The sequence below is a fragment of the Heloderma suspectum genome, chromosome Z (genome assembly GCF_057233095.1).
Source record: "Heloderma suspectum isolate Gila_16-S chromosome Z, 16-S_ref, whole genome shotgun sequence".
NCBI lineage: Eukaryota > Metazoa > Chordata > Lepidosauria > Squamata > Helodermatidae > Heloderma > Heloderma suspectum.
The window spans coordinates 3,230,006-3,253,371 of NC_139476.1; the positions used below are offsets into that span (position 1 = coordinate 3,230,006).

A 23,366-nucleotide genomic window follows, 5' to 3' on the forward strand; every position below is an offset into this window, starting at 1 on the left:
ACGACAATGGACCCATGACCTTGGGAGGTGGTGGGCTCTCCCACACTGGAGGCATTCAAGATGAGGCTGGACAGCCATCTGTTGGGGATCTCTGACTTGGATTCCTGCATAGAGCAGAGGGTTGGACTCAACGGTCTTATAGGCCCCTTCCAACCCTACTATTCTGTGATTTTATGAAAACAATAATCAAAAGACACCCCATTAAAACAATTTAAAACAGAATTACAATACAATAGAAGTACTCAACCAAAAGCCTTCCTAAAATGCTTTAAAAGGTATGCATAGTGAGGAGAAAGTGGACAGGGAGATGTTTTTCTCCCTCTCTCCTAATAGTAGAATCCGGGGTCATCCTATGAAGCTGATTGGTGGGAGATTCTGGACAGATAAAAGGAAGAGCATCTTCACACAGTGCATAGAAACTATGGAACTCACTTTCACAAGATGTAGTGATGACCACCAATTTGGAAGACTTTAAAAGAGGATTGGACAAATTCATGTAGGCGGAGGAGGCTGTTAATGGCTACTAATCCTGATGGCTACATGCTACCTCCAGTATCAGAGGCAGTGAGCCTATGTACACCAGTTGCTGGGGAACAGGGGTGGGAGGGTGCTATTGCACTCATGTCCTGCTTGTGGGTTTCCATGGGCAGCTGGTTGGCCACTGTGTGAACAGAATGCTGGACTAGATGGGCACTTGGTCTGATCCAGCACAGCTCTTCTTATGTTATGTTATGTTATGTTATGTTATGTTATGTTATGTTATTAAGGTCTTTACAATGCAGTGGAAACCCATTAAAAAGTAGAGTGGCCACTTATGTCACAAAAAAGGCGGCAAGAGAAGGCCCAGATTTGCATACAATTATTTTATTTATTTATATGTCTTCTACCCCGCTCTTCCTCCAAATGAGGCACAGAGTGGCTTACATTACCAATAACACAGTAAAATGACCATAAAATCATGCTATCCCAGTAAGGGCTTGATCCTATGCATGTTTAGACAGAAAAAGGTCCTACAACTTGCAGCATTCCCCAGCCAGCCGCTAAGAGCTGTAGGACTTCTTTCTGTCTAAACATGCATAGAATTGCACCCTATAACAGTAAAAAATACAGCAATAATAATCTGACCTAAAAGCACCAACACCAGCAATTCAGGAACGAATTGCTTGTGTAAATGAAGAGGTCTTTAATTTACGTTTTTTTTAAAAAAAAAAATAGCCACAGCAGGGTCTAATTGCACCTCAGTGCTAATTTATAGGTATTGATGGAAATTTGGAAATAATTACTGCAATTTAAATAGAAAGACAGTATAGTCTTTCTCATGAACTTGAGCACGCTCCGGGAGAGAGCGCAGGACAGGAAGGCCTGGCGTGTTATGGTCCATGGAGTCACGAAGAGTCGGACACGACTGAACAACAATAGTCTTTCTCACTATAGTGTGGAAGACTGTGACCAGGTAACCTACATGCTTGCTCAGTTTACTGTCTCCAGTGCTACAAGGCCCCTGTTCCCCTTCTTAGAGTTATTGATCTTTAAACCATATTTGGACTGGAGAACCTATCAAGCAGAGGACGCCTTCAAGTACAGGACTGTCCTCTATAAAGTAGGACACATGGCCACCCTATAGCAGCAACTGAAAATACCTTCTCCTTGGTCTCAGCCAGATATCGTTTGACTGGGATACGCAACCTCCATCAACAATCTTAATAAGTGGACAGGAGCCTTCCTTCGGATACCCTGGTCCCAAACCATGCAGAGGCCTGTTATTAAGCAAAATCCAGACCCCGGGAGATCAAACAAAATGGGAAATAACTTCTCATAGTGGGGAGCCACTGTATTAGAGTGATGCGTAGAAACCCATCACGAGTCTGACCTTGTCTCTACAGAGCCAAGTTACCCTAGCGCTCTCGTAAGAAAGTCTAATAAAGTTAGCCGTTGCGGAAGGTAGGTGAAAACAGACTACAAGGACTCTGGAAGGATTTGCTTTATATTTTATGTATAATTTCAGGGATTATTATTATTATTATTATTGTTGTTGTTGTTGTTGCAATTATTTCCCTTCTTTTGAGTTTCATTTTTTTAAAACACAGTGGCTTGTTTTTTTATCGTTAATTTTGTTTGCTTTCTGAGCTTGTGAGTTTGGCTTGAAATACTCTCTTTTGTTTTTGAATGGCTGGCAGAGAGGTTGACAAACGTTACTCCTGCGGGTGGGGGGAGCCGATAGAACAAGTAATTTTAACTTGATTGCTCATGAGAGCTACATTTTATTAAAAAGGCACTATGGCTGGACAACTCCATAGGCTGTGAAGATACATGAAAATCAGATGGGAAGAGCATCCCTGACCCCAAAAAAGAATGGCCTTTGGGAAAATCCCACTCCCACAGGGGAACATCTCTTTTTGCCTCTGGAATTTGGGAGAGGGGGATAAAAGAGAACTCCCCATAGAGGGCTGGATTTTGTCAGGGGCCACCAATTGCTGATTCCTAGCATAATTTGCTGTAATGCTCAGTGTTGGGAGGAGAGACAGCATAAAGAACCACATCCTTAAAATGTTCTGCTTCATCCTATACATGTTTACTCAGCTCCCCTCAACCCTAGTGAATAATGCCTCCTTAACCTTTTTTAGTTTTAGCAGATCTTTACCAGATCAAACGTTCAGATTCTAAATACAATGCTGGCTTCCAAATTAGATTGTAGCCAAGCAGAACAATTTGGAAGCCCATTCCCCCCACCCCCATCCTTTTCTTGTTGCTTCTTTTCCTGTCCCCTAAGCAGACACAAGAGTCTGAAACATGTTTTAAAGCATGGTGCTGTCTACAAGGATCTCTGCTACACTTCAATTTCAGCTTTTCTGTACGCAGAACGAAGACAGCTGAATCTTAAATTTGTCCCTGCTAAAGCAGTTGAACAATATGCATGGATTAAAAAAAAGAGTTGTTTTTCTAGAGTTTTAACAGTAAGAAAAATCTAGGAAGTGACAGAAGTTAACAAACTGGGCCAAGATCCAGAGATCCATCCTCAAAGGTGCGTTATAAGTAACAGGATGGCTTTGCTTTCATTTAATTTTTTGTTCAAGCAGGGCCTCTTTTTCCTTCTGAAACGGTAGGGGCTGTTTTCTTGTTATTTAAACAATTTGCATGTCCCTCTTCAATAAAATTGTTAGGGCAGCCTACACAAGGATAGGTGTTTAAAAAAAATACAAACATAACATCGCAATCGAAATAAACATTATAACCCCAGCCCAGAGAGTTGGTGTGTGAGCAGATCTCTTGCACATATGCATTGCGACCCGTTGGCAGTTGGGAAGCTTTTTTGTTTTGCATATCAGATCTGCTGGATTGAAGGCAAAACAACCCCTGCCCCGCAAAAAACAACAACACAAAAACCTTTTCAAATGGTGTCTGCTCCTGGGTTGAAAACAAAATTCCATGTTATGTGGGTGCAGCTTCTAACACCCCTGTGAGCATCCATTTGTATGAAGCAGTTCTTTTCTTGGGTGGGGTGAAGAAGGGAGAAACTGCCCTTCCAGAACAGAGGTGGGCAGAAGGTACTTTGGACCTTAGCAATTTGCTCAAATTCTTGGATTCTTAGCAATTTGCTCAAATTTGCCCATTATTTGGTTAACTTGCGGAAATTCAGTAGTGATTTGCACAAATTTGGCTGTAATTTGCACAAATTTGGCTGTAATTTGTGCAAATTGCTTAGGAATTTGCACAAAATGCAGAATTTTCCAAAAAGATAAGCAAAATTCCCAGAAAATCCATGAACTGGCCCAACTCCAGATGAAATTGGGTGCCACAGTAGGAACCAAAACAAATTCTGTGGAGCCAAGTCTAGGAAAACCCAGCAAACTCCACCCCCAAAATGGATTTCTCCGACATCCCTAGTCTGTGGTCATGTAGGTCAGTTAGCTGGAAGTAATTCTGTCGTTCTTGCGGTGCAGCTCTCCCTCAGTTGCAGACCATCCCACTTGAGAAGGGATGTCTTTCAAGGCTAGGGACAGGATCCCTTCATGTGGGATCTGCTCAGGGAGTAAGCACACTGTGTATGCAGGATTCTCTTCCATGCATGCAGAACTGCAGAAGGAACACAGCCTTTGGATGGAGCAGGGAAGAATTTTCCCCTGGGCCTGCTGTCTCTGTGACAGTTGCCTCTGTCAGAGTGTTTTGGGGAACATGCAGAAAGTTTCAGAAGGATTGGTCATCTATGTGGATTTTTCTGGAAAGATCAGTGAGCGCTAATCTCTTGCATTCTCTTCCTTGGAGAGCTTCCTCCTCTTCTCTCCCCACAAAATAAAATAATCTGTGTAGATGAGCAATTTTGATGTAGCTTTTGATGTAGGCGCTGTTGCAAAAACAACAGCCAAGGATAATGTTGACAGCAGCCCTGTGTGGCTGCAGCTGTCAAGGAGAGAACCTCAGCTAGCCTGCCCTAACTGTGTGTCTCCTTGTTTGCTTTGTAAGTTTTGTGTTGCAATACTCCCTTACTTTGTTTCCTTTGTTTTGTTTTGTTCTAAATTCAAAAGAAGCAAATTTTATTTGTTTTTGTTTTAAATTTTACCTTCCTAAACCAAATTTTTGTATGTTTTGTTTTAGATTTTTTTGTTATCATTTTTTCTTTTTTTCTTTTATCTTTCCCATCTTTTGTTGTTTTTTCCCCCATCCTCCTCTCCTTGCTTCCCCCTCTCCATCTCTTCTCCCCTGCCCCATGAACTTCCCCTACTGCTCCCCATAGAACCGTCTGCCCCCCCTCAAGATGTAAAATGTGTCAGCACCAGATCCACAGCCATTCTGGTAAGTTGGCGGCCACCTCCAGCCGAAAGCCAAAATGGCGTCTTGGATAGATATAGCATCCGCTATCGAGCCCTGGACTCGGAGGACACGGAACTGAAAGTGGTGAACGACATTCCCCCTACAACCAACCAGATCCTCCTGGAATCGCTGGAGAAGTGGACGGAATACCGCATCACCGTTGTGGCTCACACGATGATGGGGCCAGGCCCTGAAAGCTCGCCGGTCATCGTCCGTACTGACGAGGATGGTAATAGTTTTCTCCTTGCCTTCTTGTCTTTTCTCTTGAGCATACTGTAGTGTAGAGATATGGTGGGGCTGGGGAGGGCTGCGGAGCCTTTAAGGCAGGGGTGTTGAACCTCTTTCAGCCCAGGGACCGAATTCCATTTCTGAGAGGCTCCCAGGGGCCACATTCCAGCAGTAGGCAGGGCCAAAGCCCAGAGGAGTGGGGCCTCAAATCCAAAAACTACCAACATGTTGTAGCTTCAAGCTCTTCCTGCCGGTAACCCAGCCTTCGGAGAGGCATTTCAGCCTTTTAGAATGGGGAAAAAAACTACTCAAAAGCCAGAAAGCCACCAAGGAATCAGTGGGCAGGGGAAAGGGGGCATGACATCAGAAGGGGCATGGCCATCCAGGGACTCCCAGAGGGCCGGATTTGGCCCCTGGATTTGAGGTTCTGCACCTTTGCTTTAAGGCAGTGCTTCCCAGTCTTAGGATACTTATGGCACACTTTAATGTTGATATGTATTTTTTATTATTTTTTATTTGCAATATTTATTCATATCCATATCTAGAACAGATTTCGGAGCAGTGAACACAAAAAATGAAACAAAAATAAAAAAGATTAAAACACCACATTAAAATTACACCTGTTTAAAAAACGCATTTAAAAAACTGGTTACAAAAAACAATATGTAATGTTAATTTGCAGTGCGGTGTGCTTTACTTTCATTCTAAATGCAGTTGTTGTTGTTGTTCAGTCGTGTCCGACTCTTCGTGACCCCATGGACCATAGCACGCCAGGCCTTCCTGTCCTGCGCTCTCTCCCGGAGCGTGCTCAAGTTCATATTCATTGCATCCGTGATGCTATCTAGCCATCTCATCCTCTGCCGTCCCCTTCTCCTTTTGCCTTCAGTCTTTCCCAGCATCAGGGTCTTTTCCAGGGAGTTTTCTCTTCGCATTAGGTGGCCAAAATATTGGAGCTTCAGCTTCATTATCTGTCCTTCCAATGAGCAGTCAGGGTTGATTTCCTTTAGGATTGACTGATTTGACCTCCTTGCAGTCCAGGGGACTCGTAAGAGTCTTCTCCAGCACCACAGTTCGAAAGCATCGATTCTTCGGCGCTCAGCCTTCCTTATAGTCCAGCTCTCACAGCCATACGTTGCTACTGGGAAAACCATAGCTTTGATTAGACGGACCTTTGTCGGCAAGGTGATGTCTCTGCTTCTTACTATGCTGTCTAGGTTTGCCATAGCTTTCCTCCCAAGGAGCAAGCGTCTTTTAATTTCATGGCTACAGTCACCATCTGCGGTGATCTTGGAGCCCAAGAAAGTAAAATCTGTCACTGCTTCCATTTCTTCCCCTTCTATATGCCAGGAAGTGATAGGGCCAGATGACATGATCTTCGTTTTTTTAATGTTGAGTTTCAAACCAGCTTTTGCACTCTCCTCTTTCACCCTCAACAAGAGGCTCTTGAGATCCTCTTCGCTTTCTGCCATTAGGGTGGTATCGTCTGCATATCGGAGGTTGTTGATAATTCTCCCAGCAATCTTAATTCCGACCTCTGATTCATCCAATCCGGCATTTCTCATGATGTACTCTGCATATAAGTTAAATAAGCAGGGTGACAATATGCAGCCTTGTCGTACTCCTTTCCCAATTTTGAACCAATCGGTTGTTCCATGTCTGGTTCTTACTGTTGCTTCTTGACCCTCGTACAGGTTTCTCAGAAGACAGGTAAGGTGGTCTGGTACTCCCATCACTTTAAGAATTTGCCACAGTTTGTTGTGATCCACACAATCAAAGGCTTTAGCGTAGTCAATGAAGCAGAAATAGACGTTTTTCTGGAATTCTCTTGCTTTCTCCATGATGCAGCGAATGTTGGCGATTTGATCTCTAGTTCCTCTGCCTCTTCTAAACCCAGCTTGTACTTCCGGTAGTTCTCGGTTCGCATACTGCTGAAGCCTAGCTTGTAGGATTTTGAGCATCACCTTGCTGGCATGTGAAATGAGCGCAATTGTGCGGTAGTTTGAACACTCTTTGGCGTTGCCCTTCTTTGGAATTGGAATGTAAACTGACCTTTTCCAGTCTTGTGGCCACTGTTGAGTGTTCCAGATTTGTTGGCATATTGAATGCAGCACTTTAACAGCATCATCTTTTAGGATTTTAAATAGCTCGGCTGGAATACTGTCATCTCCACTAGCTTTGTTGTTACTAATGCTTCCTAAGGCCCACTTGACTTCACTCTCTAGGATGTCCGGCTCAAGTTCAGTGACCGCACTATCATGGCTATCAGGGACATTCAGATCTTTCCTGTATAGTTCTTCTGTGTATTCTTGCCACCTCTTCTTAATCTCATCTGCTTCTGTTAGGGCCCTGCCTTCTTTGTCCTTTATCATGCCCGTCTTTGCACAAAACGTTCCCTTGAGATCTCCCAATTTTCTTGAAGAGATCTCTGGTCTTTCCCATTCTGTTGTTTTCCTCGATTTCTTTGCATTGTTCATTTAAGAACGCCTTCTTGTCTCTCCTTGCTATTCTCTGGAACTCTGCATTCAGTTGGGTATATCTTCCCCTTTCTCCCTTGCTTTTCGCTTCCCTTCTTTCCTCAGCTACTTGTAAAGCCTCATCAGACAGCCACTTGGCTTTCTTGCATTTCTTTGTCTTTGGGACGGATTGAGTTGCTGCCTCCTGAACAATGTTACGGACCTCCGTCCAGAGTTCCTCAGGCACTCTGTCTATCAGGTCTAATCCCTGAAATCTATTCCTCACCTCCACTGTATATTCATCAGGGATATGATTTAGGTCATACCTGAACGGTTTAGTGGTTTTCCCGACGTTCTTCAATTTAAGCCGAAATTTTGCAAGAAGCAGCTCATGATCTGAGCCACAGTCAGCTCCAGGTCTTGTTTTGACTGACTGTATAGAGCTTCTCCATCTTTGGCTGCAAAGGACATAATCAATCTGATTTCGATATTGACCATCTGGTGACGTCCATGTGTAGAGTCGCCTCTTGTGCTGTTGGAAAAGAGTGTTTGCTATGATCAGCATGTTCTCTTGGCAAAACTCTATTAGCTTTTGTCCTGCTTCATTTTGTACACCAAGGCCATGCCTGCCTGTTATCCCGGTGATTTCTTGACTTCCTACTTTAGCATTCCAATCCCCTATGATGAAGAGGACATCTTTTTTTGGTGTTAGTTCTAGAAGGTGTTGCAGGTCTTCATAGAACCGATCAACCTCAGCTTCTTCGGCCTCAGTGGTTGGGGCATAGACTTGAATTACTGTGATGTTGAATGGTTTGCCTTGGATTCGTACTGAGATCATTCTATCATTTTTAAGATTGTACCCCAGTACTGCTTTTCCCACCCTTTTGTTGACTATGACTGCTACTCCATTTCTTCTAAGGGATTCTTGCCCACAATAGTAGATATGATGGTCACCTGAATTAAATTTGCCCATGCCTGTCCATTTTAGTTCGCTGATTCCCAAGATGTCGATGTTCAATCTTGCCATCTCATGTTTGACCACCTCCAGCTTACCTTGATTCATTGATCTGACATTCCAGGTTCCTAAACAATATTGTTCTTTACAGCATCGGATTTTCTTTTCACCACCAGACACATCCACAGCTGAGTGTCCTTTCGGGTTTGGCCCAGCCGCTTCACTCTTTCTGGCGCTACTTGGAAATACCCTCTGCTCTTCCCCAGTAGCATATTGGACACCTTCCGACCTGAGGGGCTCATCTTCCGGCGTCATATCTTTTAGCCTTGTGATACGTTCCATAGGGTTTTCTTGGCAAGAATACTGGAGTGGGTTGCCATTTCCTTCTCCAGTGGACCACATTTTGTCAGAACTCTCTGCCATGACCTGTCCGTCCTGGGTGGCCCTGCACGGCATAGCTTATGGCTTCACTGAGTTACGCAAGCCCCTTCGCCACAACAAGGCAGTGATCCATGAAGGGGCTAAATGCAGTACATAGGCAAAAGTGGAGGGAGCCTTTAAGGTGGCACTTCCCAAATCTGTGATACGTGTGACATTCCCTCTGGCTCCCTATGAAAAGATTTATTTCTAGCACATGTAAAAGCAACAATTTTGCTCCCCCTGAGGAACCCGCACCCCTTTATTTTTCTGCGTGATTGGATGGAGATGAGCCCAGAACAGCAACTCATGCAGGAACATGCTGTATGCTCTGAGAGTAATTTGTTCTGCGTCTCTCCATCGGGAGTGGCCATTTCGTACCCAATGCAGAATCCTGGGAGGATATTGGAAAGAGGGAATTGCCAGCGTGCAAAAGTACAGCGGTCTACCTCCCTCGTGACTGGGTGTTGTGTGGGCCATTAATTAATTTCTAGTGGCCCTTTATTTATTTTAGAATGTCATATATCTCACAGTCTCCGCCAAAGGCATGACACTCTGAAGCAATGTGTATAATATATTAAATATAAAACAATTCCAGTGCAAACGTCCCTGGAACAATAAAAATGACTGCATTAGGATTTAGGGGCGCTGTCGTTGCTCCGTTGTAGTATATGGAGCAATCTTGAGACACGTTCCTGAGGAAGCACGTAACACCACACACACACACAAAACACACGGTGTTGTTTGAGTTCATCAATATGGGGAACACTTAGACTGATGGAACACACACATGCGTGACCAGGTACAAATACTGACAAAATCCAGCCTTCGATGGCTGGAGAGGTGGCAGGTTCCTGCAGAAAGGGGGTAGCAGCCAGTGGTTCAGGACTGGCTCTCTGGGATCACCCAATTTCTAGGATCAGTGGTGCATTTTGAAGAGCAGGTGCTTACCATGAAAGGCCCTGTTGTCCGGTAGCCATGCCCCCAAGGAGAGTCCCCAAAGCGGGCAGTTGTGCTGCTGCACGTAATGTGTGCTTGTGTGCGTTACAACAGGGATGGCTCACAAAAATAAGTGGTTGCTGGGAAAATCCATTGTCTCCCCATCTACTGTGAGGGTTGCAGCTAAGCTCAGATGGGGAAGGGAGAAGTCTGAAGGGGGTGGCAGGTGACGTCTTTGTCCCTGCTAATCAAGGAGTCTCAGTACATCGACCCTGCAAGCCCTGGGTCCATTACACCGTTTTCCAGAACCAGGGGGATACTGGGTGGCAGTAATAATATTATATATACACACGTGCATCCCAAAGAGCAACAGTACATAGCATAATACCCCATTTATAAGGATGAACTGATAGTCGTAGAATAGTGAGCTGGAAAAGGACAGCGTTATAGTTACCATGCTGGACTTTGGCTGGAAAGGCCTGAGATCGCATGAGAAAGTGAAAGGTGGGGATGCAACATGTATCAAGATGACTAAGACAAGATTTTCCAGGAGTTTCTTTTCCTAGCACCAGGGACAACATAGAGGGCTGAAGCTTAAATAAGCCACGGTGGGTTGCAGCTAGGGATATATGGATTTTGTTAAATCCATTCCATCTGCATTTCACATGTCGTCGGGTGCCTTTCGTTCCATCATCCACTCATTGGCGGAATCAGAATTTTTCCAATGTCCTGCCTTTCCACAAATTCACACTTGCGAAAATGCGCACATACACCACCCCTATGTGCATTTTTATGCTTTAGCCTATGTGGGAAATGTGCATTTTTGGCTGGTGGTTTTTTATTGTATGTATTTTTCTATGACTAAACTTGTGTAAAATTCCAGAAAGTAAAAAAAAAAAAAACTGGTCCGCAAGTCTGTGGAATCCATGCAACTCAGGAAGAACCGGTCCACTGCGGAATCTGTGGGTCGGATTCACAGAAATCTGAACTCTTTTGATTCCTTTGCAAATTTCATAGAATCATAGAATAGAAGGGTTGGGAGGGGCCTACAAGACCATTGAGTCCAACCCCCTGCTCAATGCAGGAATCCAAGTCAGAGCATCCCTGACAAATGGCTGTCCAGCCTCGTCTTGAAGGCCTCCAGTGTGGGAGAGCCCACCACCTCCCCAGGTAATTGGTTCCATTGCCGTATTGCTCTGACACTCAGGAAGTTTTTCCTGATGTTCAGTCGGAATCTGGCTTCCTGTAACTTGAGCCCATTATTCCGTGTCCTGCACTCTGGGATGATCAAGAAGAGATCCTGGCCTTCTTCTCTGTGACAACCTTTCAAGTACTTGAAGAGTGCTATCATATCTCCCCTCAGTCTTCTCTTCTCAAGGCTAAACATGCCCAGTTCTTTCAGTCTCTCTTCATAGGGCTTTGTTTCCAGTCCCCTGATCATCTTTGTTGCCCTCCTTTGAACCCTCTCCAGCTTGTCTGCATCCTTCTTAAAGTGTGGTGCCCAGAACTGGACACAGTACTCCAGATGAGGCCTAACCAGTGCTGAGTAGAGGGGAACTAGCACTTCCCGGGATTTCTCTGACATACCTAATTGTGGCGTGTGCTGGTGGCCATTGTGGATATTCAAGCTGTGGCAGGCAGTCGCTGCTACTTATTGCGACGTGTGAACCCAGCGCAGTGTGGGTTGTTGCCATCGTTAACAAACCGCCCACAACCCAAAAACAGCTTTGCACGTCATTATAACCCGCAGTATCTGCCTGCTGCAGCTTCAATATTTGCAGTGGCCACTGGCACACACCGCAACCCACTGTGGCTTATTTAAGCCCCAGTGGGCTGCAGCGATCATGCAAACCAGGTCATGCGTTGTTCTAGGGTGGTTTGTTAACCATGGCAAAACCCCACCCTCGCCGGCTTTGGACGATTTGGTGAACCATGCCAGCAAGGGTGATTAAGCAAATCGGGCTGGCATGTGGCCAGCACACACAGCATGGTTAACAAGGCACCGCGCCTTGTGACCCACCTGGCAATCCTGCCAACCAACCCTTTAGCTCAAAAGTCAGCAAAACAATTCTAGCAGGTTTTATCTCCACCAGGAGAGCGTCTTTCGTAAAGCGAATGGGTCTTCATTGCCCATTCAAGCTCAAGCCACCTCAAAAGGCGTAGCTCACAACACTATATCGTTGCTGGGAAGATCAATCCGCCACCCACCCTCCCACCCCGGCTACTGTGAGGATTGCAGCTAAACCCAGAGGCATGAGGGGAGTGGTAGATGATGTTGTTGTCTCCGCTAATCGAAAAGTGCCAGTACTTCAACCCTTTGAGGCTCCACAATTGTCTGGGACCAGGAGAATTCTGGGCTACCGCGATCATATCCTAGCTTGAATTCCCTGCAAACTCCCCTCCTTTAAACAGCAGCCTTGACAACTCAGGCAGTAGAACCAGGCTGAGCGTGGCTGAGCATCAGGTGAGGCCGACTTCTCAGTGCCAAAAACTGGCGTCTGCCATACAGGCTGCAAGATAGCCATGGGGTGATGTGTACCCCGTGCTTTAGAAAAGAAGAACTGAGATTTTGCTCCACAGCTGTCCGAATTGGGGGTTGGACTCGATGGGGGGGAGGGTTGGACTCTATGGCCTTGTAGGCCCCTTCCAACCCTACGGTTCTATGAATTCTGCAAGCTGAATTCTGTGACTTGCCTTAAGTGATGCACATTTGCATAGTCTCTCTGGGCCATCCTCCTTCAATTCTGCGGTATTAATTTATTTATTATTACATTTATATCCTGCCTTTTTTCCTCTTGCAAGGAACCCAGGGCAGCTTACATGATCCTCCTCCCCTCCATTTTTTCCTCACAACAGCCCTGCAAGGTCGGTCGGGCGGAGTGTCAGCGACTGGCCCAAAGTCATCCAGTGAGCTTCATGGACAAGGGAGGACTAGAATCCAGGTCTCCCGACTCTCAGTCCAACACTCTAACCACTACACCACACTGGTTCTCCTAACCACTATACCATTAGTTTGGCCCTAAGACACATATTTGCTGCTTTAGGGCTAAAATCAGTGTGAGGAGGGCAGTCACGTTTGTTTATTTGTGCCAAATAAATAACAAGCACGTGCGAAGTGGTGGGTCTGCTGTTCCACCCCAGCTCCCGGCGCTTCGGAACAATGCAACCCTCTAGGTACTCTGGGGAAATAAAATGGCCGCTGTGAGCAGGCAGCCGCCAAAATCAGTTCCGCACTTCTGGAAAAGGCCGTGGTCCTTGTTTTTCCATCAGAAGGGGTGTGTGGGTAAAGGGAGTTAGATTCTCCCCTCCTGCAGTTGGTGCTTTGTGATCAAGAGTGAAGCAAAGCTGTTATGAATCACTAGCAGACACAAGCCGCTCTTAAACTATGAATGCTAATTTACTGAGGTTCTGTATAAAGTTAAATCCAGTGTAGCTGATGAGTTCTCCAGAAGTCTTCCTCTCTGGCCAAGCATTTGGAACGGTGGGACATGCCTCCTCCAAGAGGTCTCTGTTCAGTCCATTAGAGAAAAGCAGTGTTTCTGGGAAAGGGCCAAACTTGGAGGTAGCTCAGGGGTAAAGCACCTGCTCTGCATGCCGGGAGTGCCAGTTTTGATCCCTGGCACGGCCAGCTAAGGCTGGGAAAGTGCCTGGAAGCCTTGGGAGCCACTGCCAATATCTATAGACCATCTTTCCTCAACCTCATGTCCTCCAGAGGTTTTGGACTTCCACTCCCATCAGCCTCAGCCAGCATGGATAACAGGCAGGAATTCTGGGAGTCGTAGTCCACAACATCTGGAGGGTGCTAGGCCTGGTGGAGACAATGCTGAGTTAGATGGACCAGTGTTCAGTCTCAGTTTAAGGCGGCTTCTTGTGTTCCTATGAAAAGTGCACAGGGCGTTCTGTGCTTTGCAGTGTTTTGCAAGCCCTCCAGCCGCTCCCTTACTTCACAGATTCTGGGGCTGCGTCTCCCGATGAAGCCCTTTCTCAAACAAACATAGAACAGCTCTAAAAAGGAACAAACAAAATGATTAGACGAATCCGTGGAGGACGGCTGTGTGCACAGCTGTTAGCCACAGGCTCCAAACGGAGCTGCTCTGTTCAGAGACAGGATAATGCCATACATTGTAGTCTTCCTCCACCTGGCGCCCTCCAGATGTTTTGGACTACAACTCCCACCAGCCCCAGTCAGCATGGCCAGCGGTGAGGAATGATGGGAATTGTGGTCCAAGCCATCTGGAGGTTACCCAGTCGGGGAAGGCTCTGCAGCCAACTTTGCACTCTTGACTGTACAAGTCAGGGAGAGACTGGTAGATTTGGATTGCCTTGTATTGTATTGCCTTGTAAACAAAGACTTTGGCCCCATCCTGTTTTGCCCACGTCCATGAAGGCCTTGCCCCAACTGCTCACGGTTGCATCCTGAGCAACCCCCTTGAGTGCAGACAGGGTGCAAATGAATTGTGCATTTTCTGTATTAAAGCTGAACCGTCCACCTCTCTTCGTTTCTCTCCCTCCCTCTGCCTTGTGCCCTTTCTTCTCTTGCAGTGCCTGGTGCCCCACCTCGCAAGGTGGAAGTGGAGGTTCTGAATTCGACTGCCATTCAAGTGTTCTGGCGTTCGCCAGTCCAAAACCGCCAGCATGGACAGATACGTGGCTACCAAGTCCACTACGTACGCATGGAGAACGGAGAGGCTGACGGTTCGCCACAGATCAAGGATGTGATGCTGGCTGATGCTCAGGTGAGTCAGTGTTCATGCTAGATAGACAGACAGACAGGCGAATGGACCCAAATTTGCACGAGCTGGAATAGCCCTTAGCATGATACATTGAAGCCTTCAAGCAAACTTACATGGCAGTCAGAGTTGAGTATGTTGTGCCCACCCTGTCTGGGCGTTGCCACATCACTGGCACCATGACATGCTCCTTGCCCCCTGAGGGTGGGGTCTGCCCACTCCATTCCCCAGAGGGAGGCTGCCCCACGGCAGTGGGGAGGGAGCAGCTGAATAGCTCTGTCCCTCGAACAAACGACTCCCCGCTGGCTTCAAGCTGTATCAGCTGCAAATCTATGCACTGGTTAGGGAAGTCTGCTACCTAGTGACCAAACATGGTACTGTAGGCTGACATGTTTAAATGAAATCAAATTTAAATGAATTACGTTTTTTTTAAAGCCAAATTACCATGAAGTGCATACCTGTAGGGTTGCCTTAGTATGCATGCCATGTTTCAGGTGTCTAGGTTTCATGGTCTTTGAGCAATGGCCATGACAGACAGACACGCATCCTCCTTTATTACACACACACACACACACACACGTTGGCTGATGAGCCAGAGGACTGATTTCAGTCCTGGGCAAATCTGTCTGTCCTTGTGATTGGCAACTTGGCTATGAGAGCCAGATCAAGAATGTGAATCTGAGGGTAGAAATGTATGCATTTTATTCACGTCAGGGATGCATAGAAAGGCTCTCCCTGGGTTTTCCTGGTTCTGAATTGCCTGATCTTTTTGTGGGGTGGCACTGATGTTTAGCCATCTGTCTCCTTACATTTTCAATTTCTGGATTTTGTGCATACACAGTTGCAGTGTTCCATTTTGCATGGGGGGGTGTTGTTTTTTTACTGGTTGCTGATACGCACGAGTGCATACGCGCAGTGATTAAAGAGCCTTGCCCCCACCCCACCAAAGAGCATACATATCCTGATGCAATCAGGCAATTGCATAGGGCTTTCCGTTTTGCACCATGATATAATCAGTGCACAGCTGCACATTGGTAAATGGGAAAGAGAATAAAAGCTGCAAACTGCTCCTTGATATCCTCTTGGACTGGAGATGCGAAGGATTATACCTGAGGCCTTCTACCTGTTAACAGTTTGTTCTATCACTAAGCTACAGTCCCTCTGGTACAAGTAGAGTAGACCTAGGAAACTGCCTTATACTGAATTAGTTCATCTAGCTCAGGACTACCTTCACTGACTGGCAGAGGCTGTCCAAGGTCTTGGGCAGAGAAGGTTTTCCCATGACTTGCTACCTGATCCTTGAGAAGCCAGGGCCTTTATGTAGTGCACGCTCCCCTGAAAAGCATACCTTTTACCTGGGGAATGTTCGGTGCCACAGAAACGTGATGCTGCTCTAGTTGCTTTCCTCCGGTTAACCAGGGGCCCCGCGATCTACTAACCTCATACCTCCTTGGACCTTCCTCCTGTTTGTCCCAGGGCCTGTGGGATTCCGGGAGCAGCGTTTCACTTCCCAGTGGCTCCACCATGCTCTCCTTCTGTCTCACGCTTCTCTTTCTCTTTCTCCTCCTTTCATTCTTACCTGCATACCCTCTTTTGCTCAGTGGGAAACAGATGACACTGCAGAATACGTGAGTAAGGTGCTCCTGTCCTGGTTGATTTTGCTCTGCTCCCTTCTCCTTTGTTGGTGATGGTGTGAAGTTGTTGTTGAGTGTGTGTGTTTTCCCCCTTGCCTTTTCTCCTCCTTCCCTATCTCTGGTTGTGCCATGCTTTCTCGGCATCATTGCTGGGGGTGGGAGGCACAATAGTTAAACCGGTGTAAGTGTACGATTGCGCAGGCACGTTTCCCATGAGTTCGAGCAGCCTTCCGGTAAAGATTGGGCCCAGCACCTCTGCAGAAGCATCTCTAGAGAGTGTGGGAACCGACTCAGAGTCTGATGAGAAAGGGGACGAAGCAGTGGGAGATTTGTCAAGGTTTCAGGAGATAGAGCAGGGAGACGGGAAGAGACAGATCTGTCCAGATGACAATTCATCAGTTGGTTCAAAGCCAAACAGAAAAGTCTTCATCTGTGGGAATGCAGGATCTTAGGGGGAGGGAGGAGTTGGGAATGGCACAGGCCAGAATCAGATGTCGGGTCAAGAGGAAGGAGCAACTTCGGGAAGTAAGGCATTCTACAAAATAGGCCTATCAAAAGAGATCCCTAGGGAAAGACCCGAAGGAAAAGACCCTCCCCGACTAGAAAGACCCTCTAAAAAGACCCCCCGACTAGAAAGACCCTCTAAAAAGTCCATCCCTAGAAGGACCCTCCCTAGAAAGACCCTTTAGACCCTCCCTAGAAAGACCTTCTAAAAAGGCCCTCCCTGACTAGAAACGCCCTCTAAAAAGACCGTCCCTAGAAGGACCCTCCCTAGAAAGACCCTTTAGACCCTCCCTGACTAGAAAGGCCCTCTAAAAAGACCGTCCCTAGAAGGACCCTCCCTAGAAAGACCCTCTAAAAAGACCCTCCCCGACTAGAAAGACCCTCCCTGACTAGAAAGACCCTCTAAAAGGACCCTCCCTAGAAGGACCCTCTAAAAAGACCCTCCCTGACTAGGAAGACTTCCCTGACTAGAAAAAGACCCTCCCTGACTAGAAAAGCCACTCAGATTTGATACTGTGGGCTGACACCAGTTTCATTGCAACTTTCATAACAACAGTGCATCCATCAAAGAGATTTTTGGGTAGTCTATGTGATAATGTGCAAAGCTAGTTAGAGATCTTAGCTCTAAGCTGCTGGAGGCTGAGGAAGTCTGTAACCTGAAACGCTGTTGATTTGGCTGCTTTGCATAATAAAGGCTATTTACTTAGAGATCAACTTCTTTGGCACTTGACACTTCCCCAACCTGGTGCCTTCCTGACATGTTGTAGTAGAACTCCCATCATCCCCAGCCACCATGGCTGAAGAGGCCTGCAGACTATGTGCTCTACCACTGAGCTTTGGCTCCTCTGGCTAACCATGAACCTGGGAAGCTATCTAATGCCTCCCATCTCGCTCCATATTGTTTACTCCAGCCTTCTCCACAGGGGCACCTTCCAGATGTGTGGGGACTTCAACTTCCATCAACCACAGCTGACACGATGATGGGACTTGCAAGTCCTACGCATCTGCAAGGTGTCAGGTTGGGGAAGGTTGAACTGTCGAAGGAGCACTGCAGTGCAGAGGTCTGCGCTAGAGGCAGGAGAAATGCATTTATCTGGCTCACTGGCCTCAAAACAGCTGCTTCATGGCACAGGAAGGCTTCTCGTGCCAGAACTAAAGCTGCCACCTTCCTCTTCAGAAAGAAAATAGGTCTGGAATGGGGAGGGGACGCTTTAATCTTCTTGAAGATGGTGGATTCTTCCCTTGGAGACTTGAGGACTCTTTGAGGAACCTGGTGAACGTTTGGATGACAGAAGCATTTTCTGTTGAGATAGGAAGGAAGATGGTGGGAGGCTGATGGGGGAGCAAAAGTCCTTCTGGCTGCTGCGTTCTGCGCATCAAGAGCAGCGTCTTCATAGCAAGGCGTGCGAGTGTGTTTTGTAGCTAAAACGTTTGGTTTTCCTCCCCATCACATTTCCCCGTTTTGTCCCCTCTGAAGGATTGCTTTGTGTTGTGTTCCCTGCATGCTTTGCAGTTGCTGTTGTTTCCCCCCTGCAAGCTCAAACGGTTCTTACTTCGACACTTCAGAGGAAGAAACACTATCTTGTCTGTTTTTGGCTTCCCGTCCGCAGGAGATGATCATCGCTGGCCTGCAGCCAGAGACCACCTACTCCATCACAGTAGCCGCCTATACAATGAAAGGCGATGGCGCCCGTAGCAAACCCAAACTGATCGTGACCAAGGGGGCAGGTGAGCATCGTACGAGGGTGGTATTCTTGGCCTGCTTTACAGGGCTGTTGTGTAAAGGTTCTCGTGAAGCGCTTTTGAACACTTGAAAAATAAGGGACTGGCAACTGGAGGCCTGGGACCAAGATCAGCCCTCAAAGGTTTTCCATCAGGGCCCCGAGCATAGCCCTTGATCTCAAGGACCCTGCATGTGTGTGCACGCACAATTACCTACCCCAAGCACTTTCTCCCTAGCCAAAGCACAGGCAAAGGGCTCTTTAACCTCCTGAGCTGTATTTTGAGCAACAAGAGACTTGGGGAACCCTTTGCCCCATTATGTAACTTCCTCCCAAGCCAGGGCATGTGGCCTTAGCATGTTCATGCTAAGGCCACAGGCAAATAGGAGAGAGCAGCCATGATGGAACGCTGAGAGTTGTAGGACTTCTTTCTGCCTAAACATGCATAGGACTGCGCCGTTATAAGCATCTAACGAAATGCCGTTATTTGGGCCCTGACTCAGCAAAACAGAGAGAAGTAATGGAAAGCTGTGTATTTTGAGACCTTCTGTCAGCTGTAAGATCAAGACTGTGTGTGTGTTTCTATTGGGGGGCAAAGGGAGGCATTCAAACGTGCAGCCTCCCCACGCACGTTCACAGTCTGAAGCTCAGGGTATGCTGTACCACTGCGTTCCTCTTTCAGTATTAACCACCCTTCCAAGTCATTGTAGGGATTCCCCAAGAAAAAGGTATCCACATTTACCTCCTGAAACAATCGCACACCCCTCACACACCCTTCCCACCCTGATGAAGATTTACCTTTTCCGTGAGTGTTTTTTGTTTGTTTGTTCATTTGTTTGTCTGCTCTTCAATTCTTTCTTCCTAGATCTTGTTTTATTGTCATTGGGCTTATCAGTACAACCATCACTGAAAGCCTACCTCTCCAGCAGATAAGCTATCACCCCAAAACCCAATTTCCTTCAGTTTCAAGATGATAATTTCCAGCCAGGGGAGGGGGGAGCGGTCTCCCAAATTCAGGGAGATGATTATCAGTTTTGGTTTTGTTTGTTTTTCTAAATCTTTCATACAGCTATCTTTCCAAATCTTTCCGATTGTCTTGGGCAAAGACATCTCTCAGTCTATCGTACCTCACAGGGTTGTTGTAAGGATAAAAGGAGCGGGTGAATCCCGTCTGCCACCTTAAACTTGCTGTTAGAAATGAAACAAGTAGATCAATGTTCTCTTTCACGCTCATACACACACACACACACAACACACAGTCTATAAATTGTATCAACCAGTTTGGGGCTGGCGCTAAAAGAGGGGCCGTAGCTCAGTGTAGAGCCCTGCTTTGCATACAGAAGGTACAGGTTCAATCCCCGACATCTCTAGGTAATGCTGGGAAAAACTCCCACCTGAAACCCTGGAGGGCCTTTGCTGCCAGTCCATGTTGACAATACTGGGCTAGATGGATCCAGGGTCTGACTCAGAAAAAGGCAGTTTCCGATGTTTCTAAGCAGAGGGTCCCAGGTTCCGTTTATTGCAGCTCCATGCTGCTTAAAGCAGCCCCAAAGCATTCTGGCAAAGAAATACCACAGTTCTCTGCCACCTCATCTCCATTCCAAGAAGCTGCATTGCCCCTGCAAAGCATTACCATTTTTGCCTAACGCCCCTCACCCAAAGACTGCATGAAATCTTCCAGGACCATTTTCCCCCCACCCCTGAAAACAATGCAAATGCTTGAGCTGAGTAAATAACCTGCGCATGATCTTCATGTCTCTAGCACAACGATCTGCAGGAACATAAGTCTCCTCAATCTTTAAACAACTCTGCTGCTTCAGATGCCTATAACATGCACCTTGTACATCCACATAATGACCCCTTTCTCTTTCCTGAAACCTCAGCTCAAAACTACCTTTTCCTGAAAGCCTTTCGGTTCCCACCATGTCTGCATTTTCTCACATTCATTCTTTCTCATCCTTGTTTCTCTCTCTCTCTCTCTCTCTCTCTTTGTCTTTCCTTTCCTCCTGATGCATGCAGTGGTGATATTTAGATTCTAAGTTTGTGAGAAAAGGGCCCTTATATGATTCTGTAAAATTCCATGTATACTTCAGGCACAGTATACTAATGAAAAGAAAATTATGTTCAGAATAGAGGTCTAAGTAAAGCATGAATTACTGGATCTAATATAGATTTCGATGGGACTTAATTCCACGAAAGAGAATGTTATAAGAATGGGAGACTTCAGTTATTCTCACGTTGAATTGAACGTATTTGTCTGTGGCACAAAGGCCATTACAAAATACAGAACTATATAAAATAAAGCAGTGCAAAATACCAGAAGGAAACCAAACAGTAACAGACATTTACAGAAGGTCTGTAACAAATCATCTCCTTTACAATCCACTGCAGACATCTTTTAAAGAAACCTCTCACATTGACTGGGTTAGTGTCAAGAGACAACATTTCTGGATACTGTCGGGAGGTCGCCCCTGCTGCCTTCTGAGATCCTCAGGTAGCCAGAATCAACACGCAGACAATAGGGCTCTTTTCCAAGGCTTTATTCCCATTCAGACTAATGACACTTACAGATGCTAATTGCTTGATCCTACGAGTGAGACTTCAGAGAGCTGCCTATTCGGGGGTTCTAACCTTAGGAATCAGTTGATCTCTGTTTGGAGGGGAAGGCGGGAAACCTCTGAACTTATGAGCTAGGAGGAGAGAGTCCACCCCTTTCCCATGGGGCGTCGGGGCGCCGCTGTTGCCATCGCGCCAAGCGGGCTGAGCGCCTCCTCTCAGTGCCCGCCATCTCCCGCTTGATGCTGTGCCAGCGCCTAGCATCCAGAAACTGCTGTTGCGCCTCCCTCTCCCTGCCAGGGTCACTATCACTCTCAGGAATGTGTACCGAGAGGGGCTCTCCCACTGGCTGCTCCTCTGAACAGCACCTGGGTTCCTCTCCCATAGTTTCTATCTCTTCCTCAGGATCAGAACTGCTTTGGGGCTCTCTGGGCTCCGATCCAACCCTGACAGATACAATAAATAACTGCCTTGGAATAGTTAGTCATGAAACCACCTAGAGTGGAAGCAACCTTAGATCTAATCCTGAACTGTGCCCAGGGTCTGGGGCAAGTTGTAAGTGTTATTGAACCCAGTTGGGAACAGTGACCATGGTGCTACCAAATTCAAGTTATGTACAAGTGAAAAATTGCCCAGAATCTCCCATTATAGTCACATCCAATTGCAAAAAAAAAGACATCCCGCCCCCCACAAAAAGAGCAGATTAGTTGAAAGACAGAGAAAGATATTCAACTCTCTTCAAGATACTTTTAAAACCACAATAACAGAAACTGCTTGAATGTGTATCACAAATTAGGAAAGATACGGACAAGTCCAAGAGAATGCTAGCAAGGCTGATGAAAAGAGCAAGGGCGTTGCTAGACTTAGGACCATGGGCCTCGGGCCCTGAACCTATTTGTCAGAGCCCTGTCTGTCCATCAGTTGGTGCCAATGGAAGTAGGTTTTTTCTTCACTTAATTGCCATGCAAGGGTCAATTTTCAAGGGGGGATTAAAGCTGAGGAGGGGAGAGTTAACTATTTTCTTCCCATGTGCTGCAGTACCCCCCCCCCCAACGTGCCAATGTTCCTCTGCACAACAATTAATTGGTTTGGGCTGATCTGGATCAGAGTACAAATTAATTGAATAGTTTGTTTTATTTGAAATGACTTGGATAAGAAATTAACTGGTTGGCTTTGCCTCCTGTGAAATGTAAATAAACCCTAGTAATTATTTCTAAATTTGAATATATAAATACAAATTAACATATGCAGATTTGTGCCCTATGGGCCTGAGTCCTGAATCTTAAGTGCCCAGCAATGTGCCTGGAAGAGAGTCAAGGAAAATACAATTTATACACATATAGATATAGAGCTTTTCTACACAAGGCATTCATTGTGTGCTTGTGATTCCTTATGGTTGTTTATGGGTTCTAAAGACCAAGGGTCCCCAACCCCCGGGCCACGGACCGGTACCGGTCTGTGGCCTGTTAGGAACCGGGCCGCAGTAGGGGTTTGGGAACCCCCCTTACCTTGGGTCCGTGGCGGGGGGAGGCGATCTGCCCTGCACCCCCCCCCCCGGAATCCTCGCCGGCCCTGGCCAGCTCTGCTCCACAGTGAGTCTGTGGAGCTCCCGGCCAGCTCCGGCCACTGGCGGACTTCCAGCCGCTGGGACGCAAATGGCGTCCACATGGACGCCATTTGCGTCCCTGTTCTTCAAGTAATAGGCTACGTAAATCTTTACGTAGCTGATTACTTGAAAAACAGGGACGCAAATGGCATCCACATGGACGCCCTTTGTGTCCCAGCGGCTGGAAGTCCACCAGCGGCCAGAGCCAGCCGGCAGCTCCGCGGACTTGGAGCGGAGCCGGCCAGGGCCGGCAAGGATTCCGGGGGGAGGGAGGATTGCCTCCCCCCCCCCACGGACCCAAGGTAAGGGGGGTTCCCACACCCCTACTGCGGCCCGGTCCCATCCCTCCCCCGGTCCGTGGAAAAATTGTTTCCACGAGACCGGTCCCTGGTCCCAAAAAGGTTGGGGACCGCTGCTTTAGACAGCCTCATGATCCTGCAGTTGCGCTTCTGTTTTTTAAAAGCATTTCCCCAGGGATTTTTTAGGGTGGGGAAAATGCAGTATTATTTCTCAAGTGAAAGAAAAGGTAATTCCTACATGTGTAATTGCAGTATTCCGCTATGGCATAGCCCAACCTAGAGGTTATGTAGCCGAAAAGCAAGAAAGGAACAGCTCTTTGTATAGAGCTCGGATCTCAATTCTGTGACGAAACTGAAAGTAAATATAGTGATTAATAGAGAGAGATGTCCCCATCTATCTAAAACACATTCCTGTACCCTATTTAGGTATAATGCCTGAGCAGGGCTTATGAAGACAAACCATAGAATGTCTTTATATAGATCAAAAATAGGAAGCCATCCAGAGGCGAGATCAA

The 23,366-nt window shown here is 46.7% G+C and overlaps 1 protein-coding gene across 1 annotated transcript in view; it reads left to right on the plus strand.

Annotated features, from left to right (window-relative positions):
• PTPRS (protein tyrosine phosphatase receptor type S) overlaps positions 1 to 23,366 on the plus strand; it is a 276,893-nt gene that overhangs the window by 170,010 nt on the left and 83,517 nt on the right. Inside the window, exons 11-13 of the mRNA XM_084826131.1 lie at positions 4,733 to 5,038; positions 14,344 to 14,537; positions 18,280 to 18,397. Coding sequence (XP_084682257.1) covers positions 4,733 to 5,038; positions 14,344 to 14,537; positions 18,280 to 18,397 — 618 coding nt within the window. The remainder of the gene's footprint in view (positions 1 to 4,732; positions 5,039 to 14,343; positions 14,538 to 18,279; positions 18,398 to 23,366) is intronic.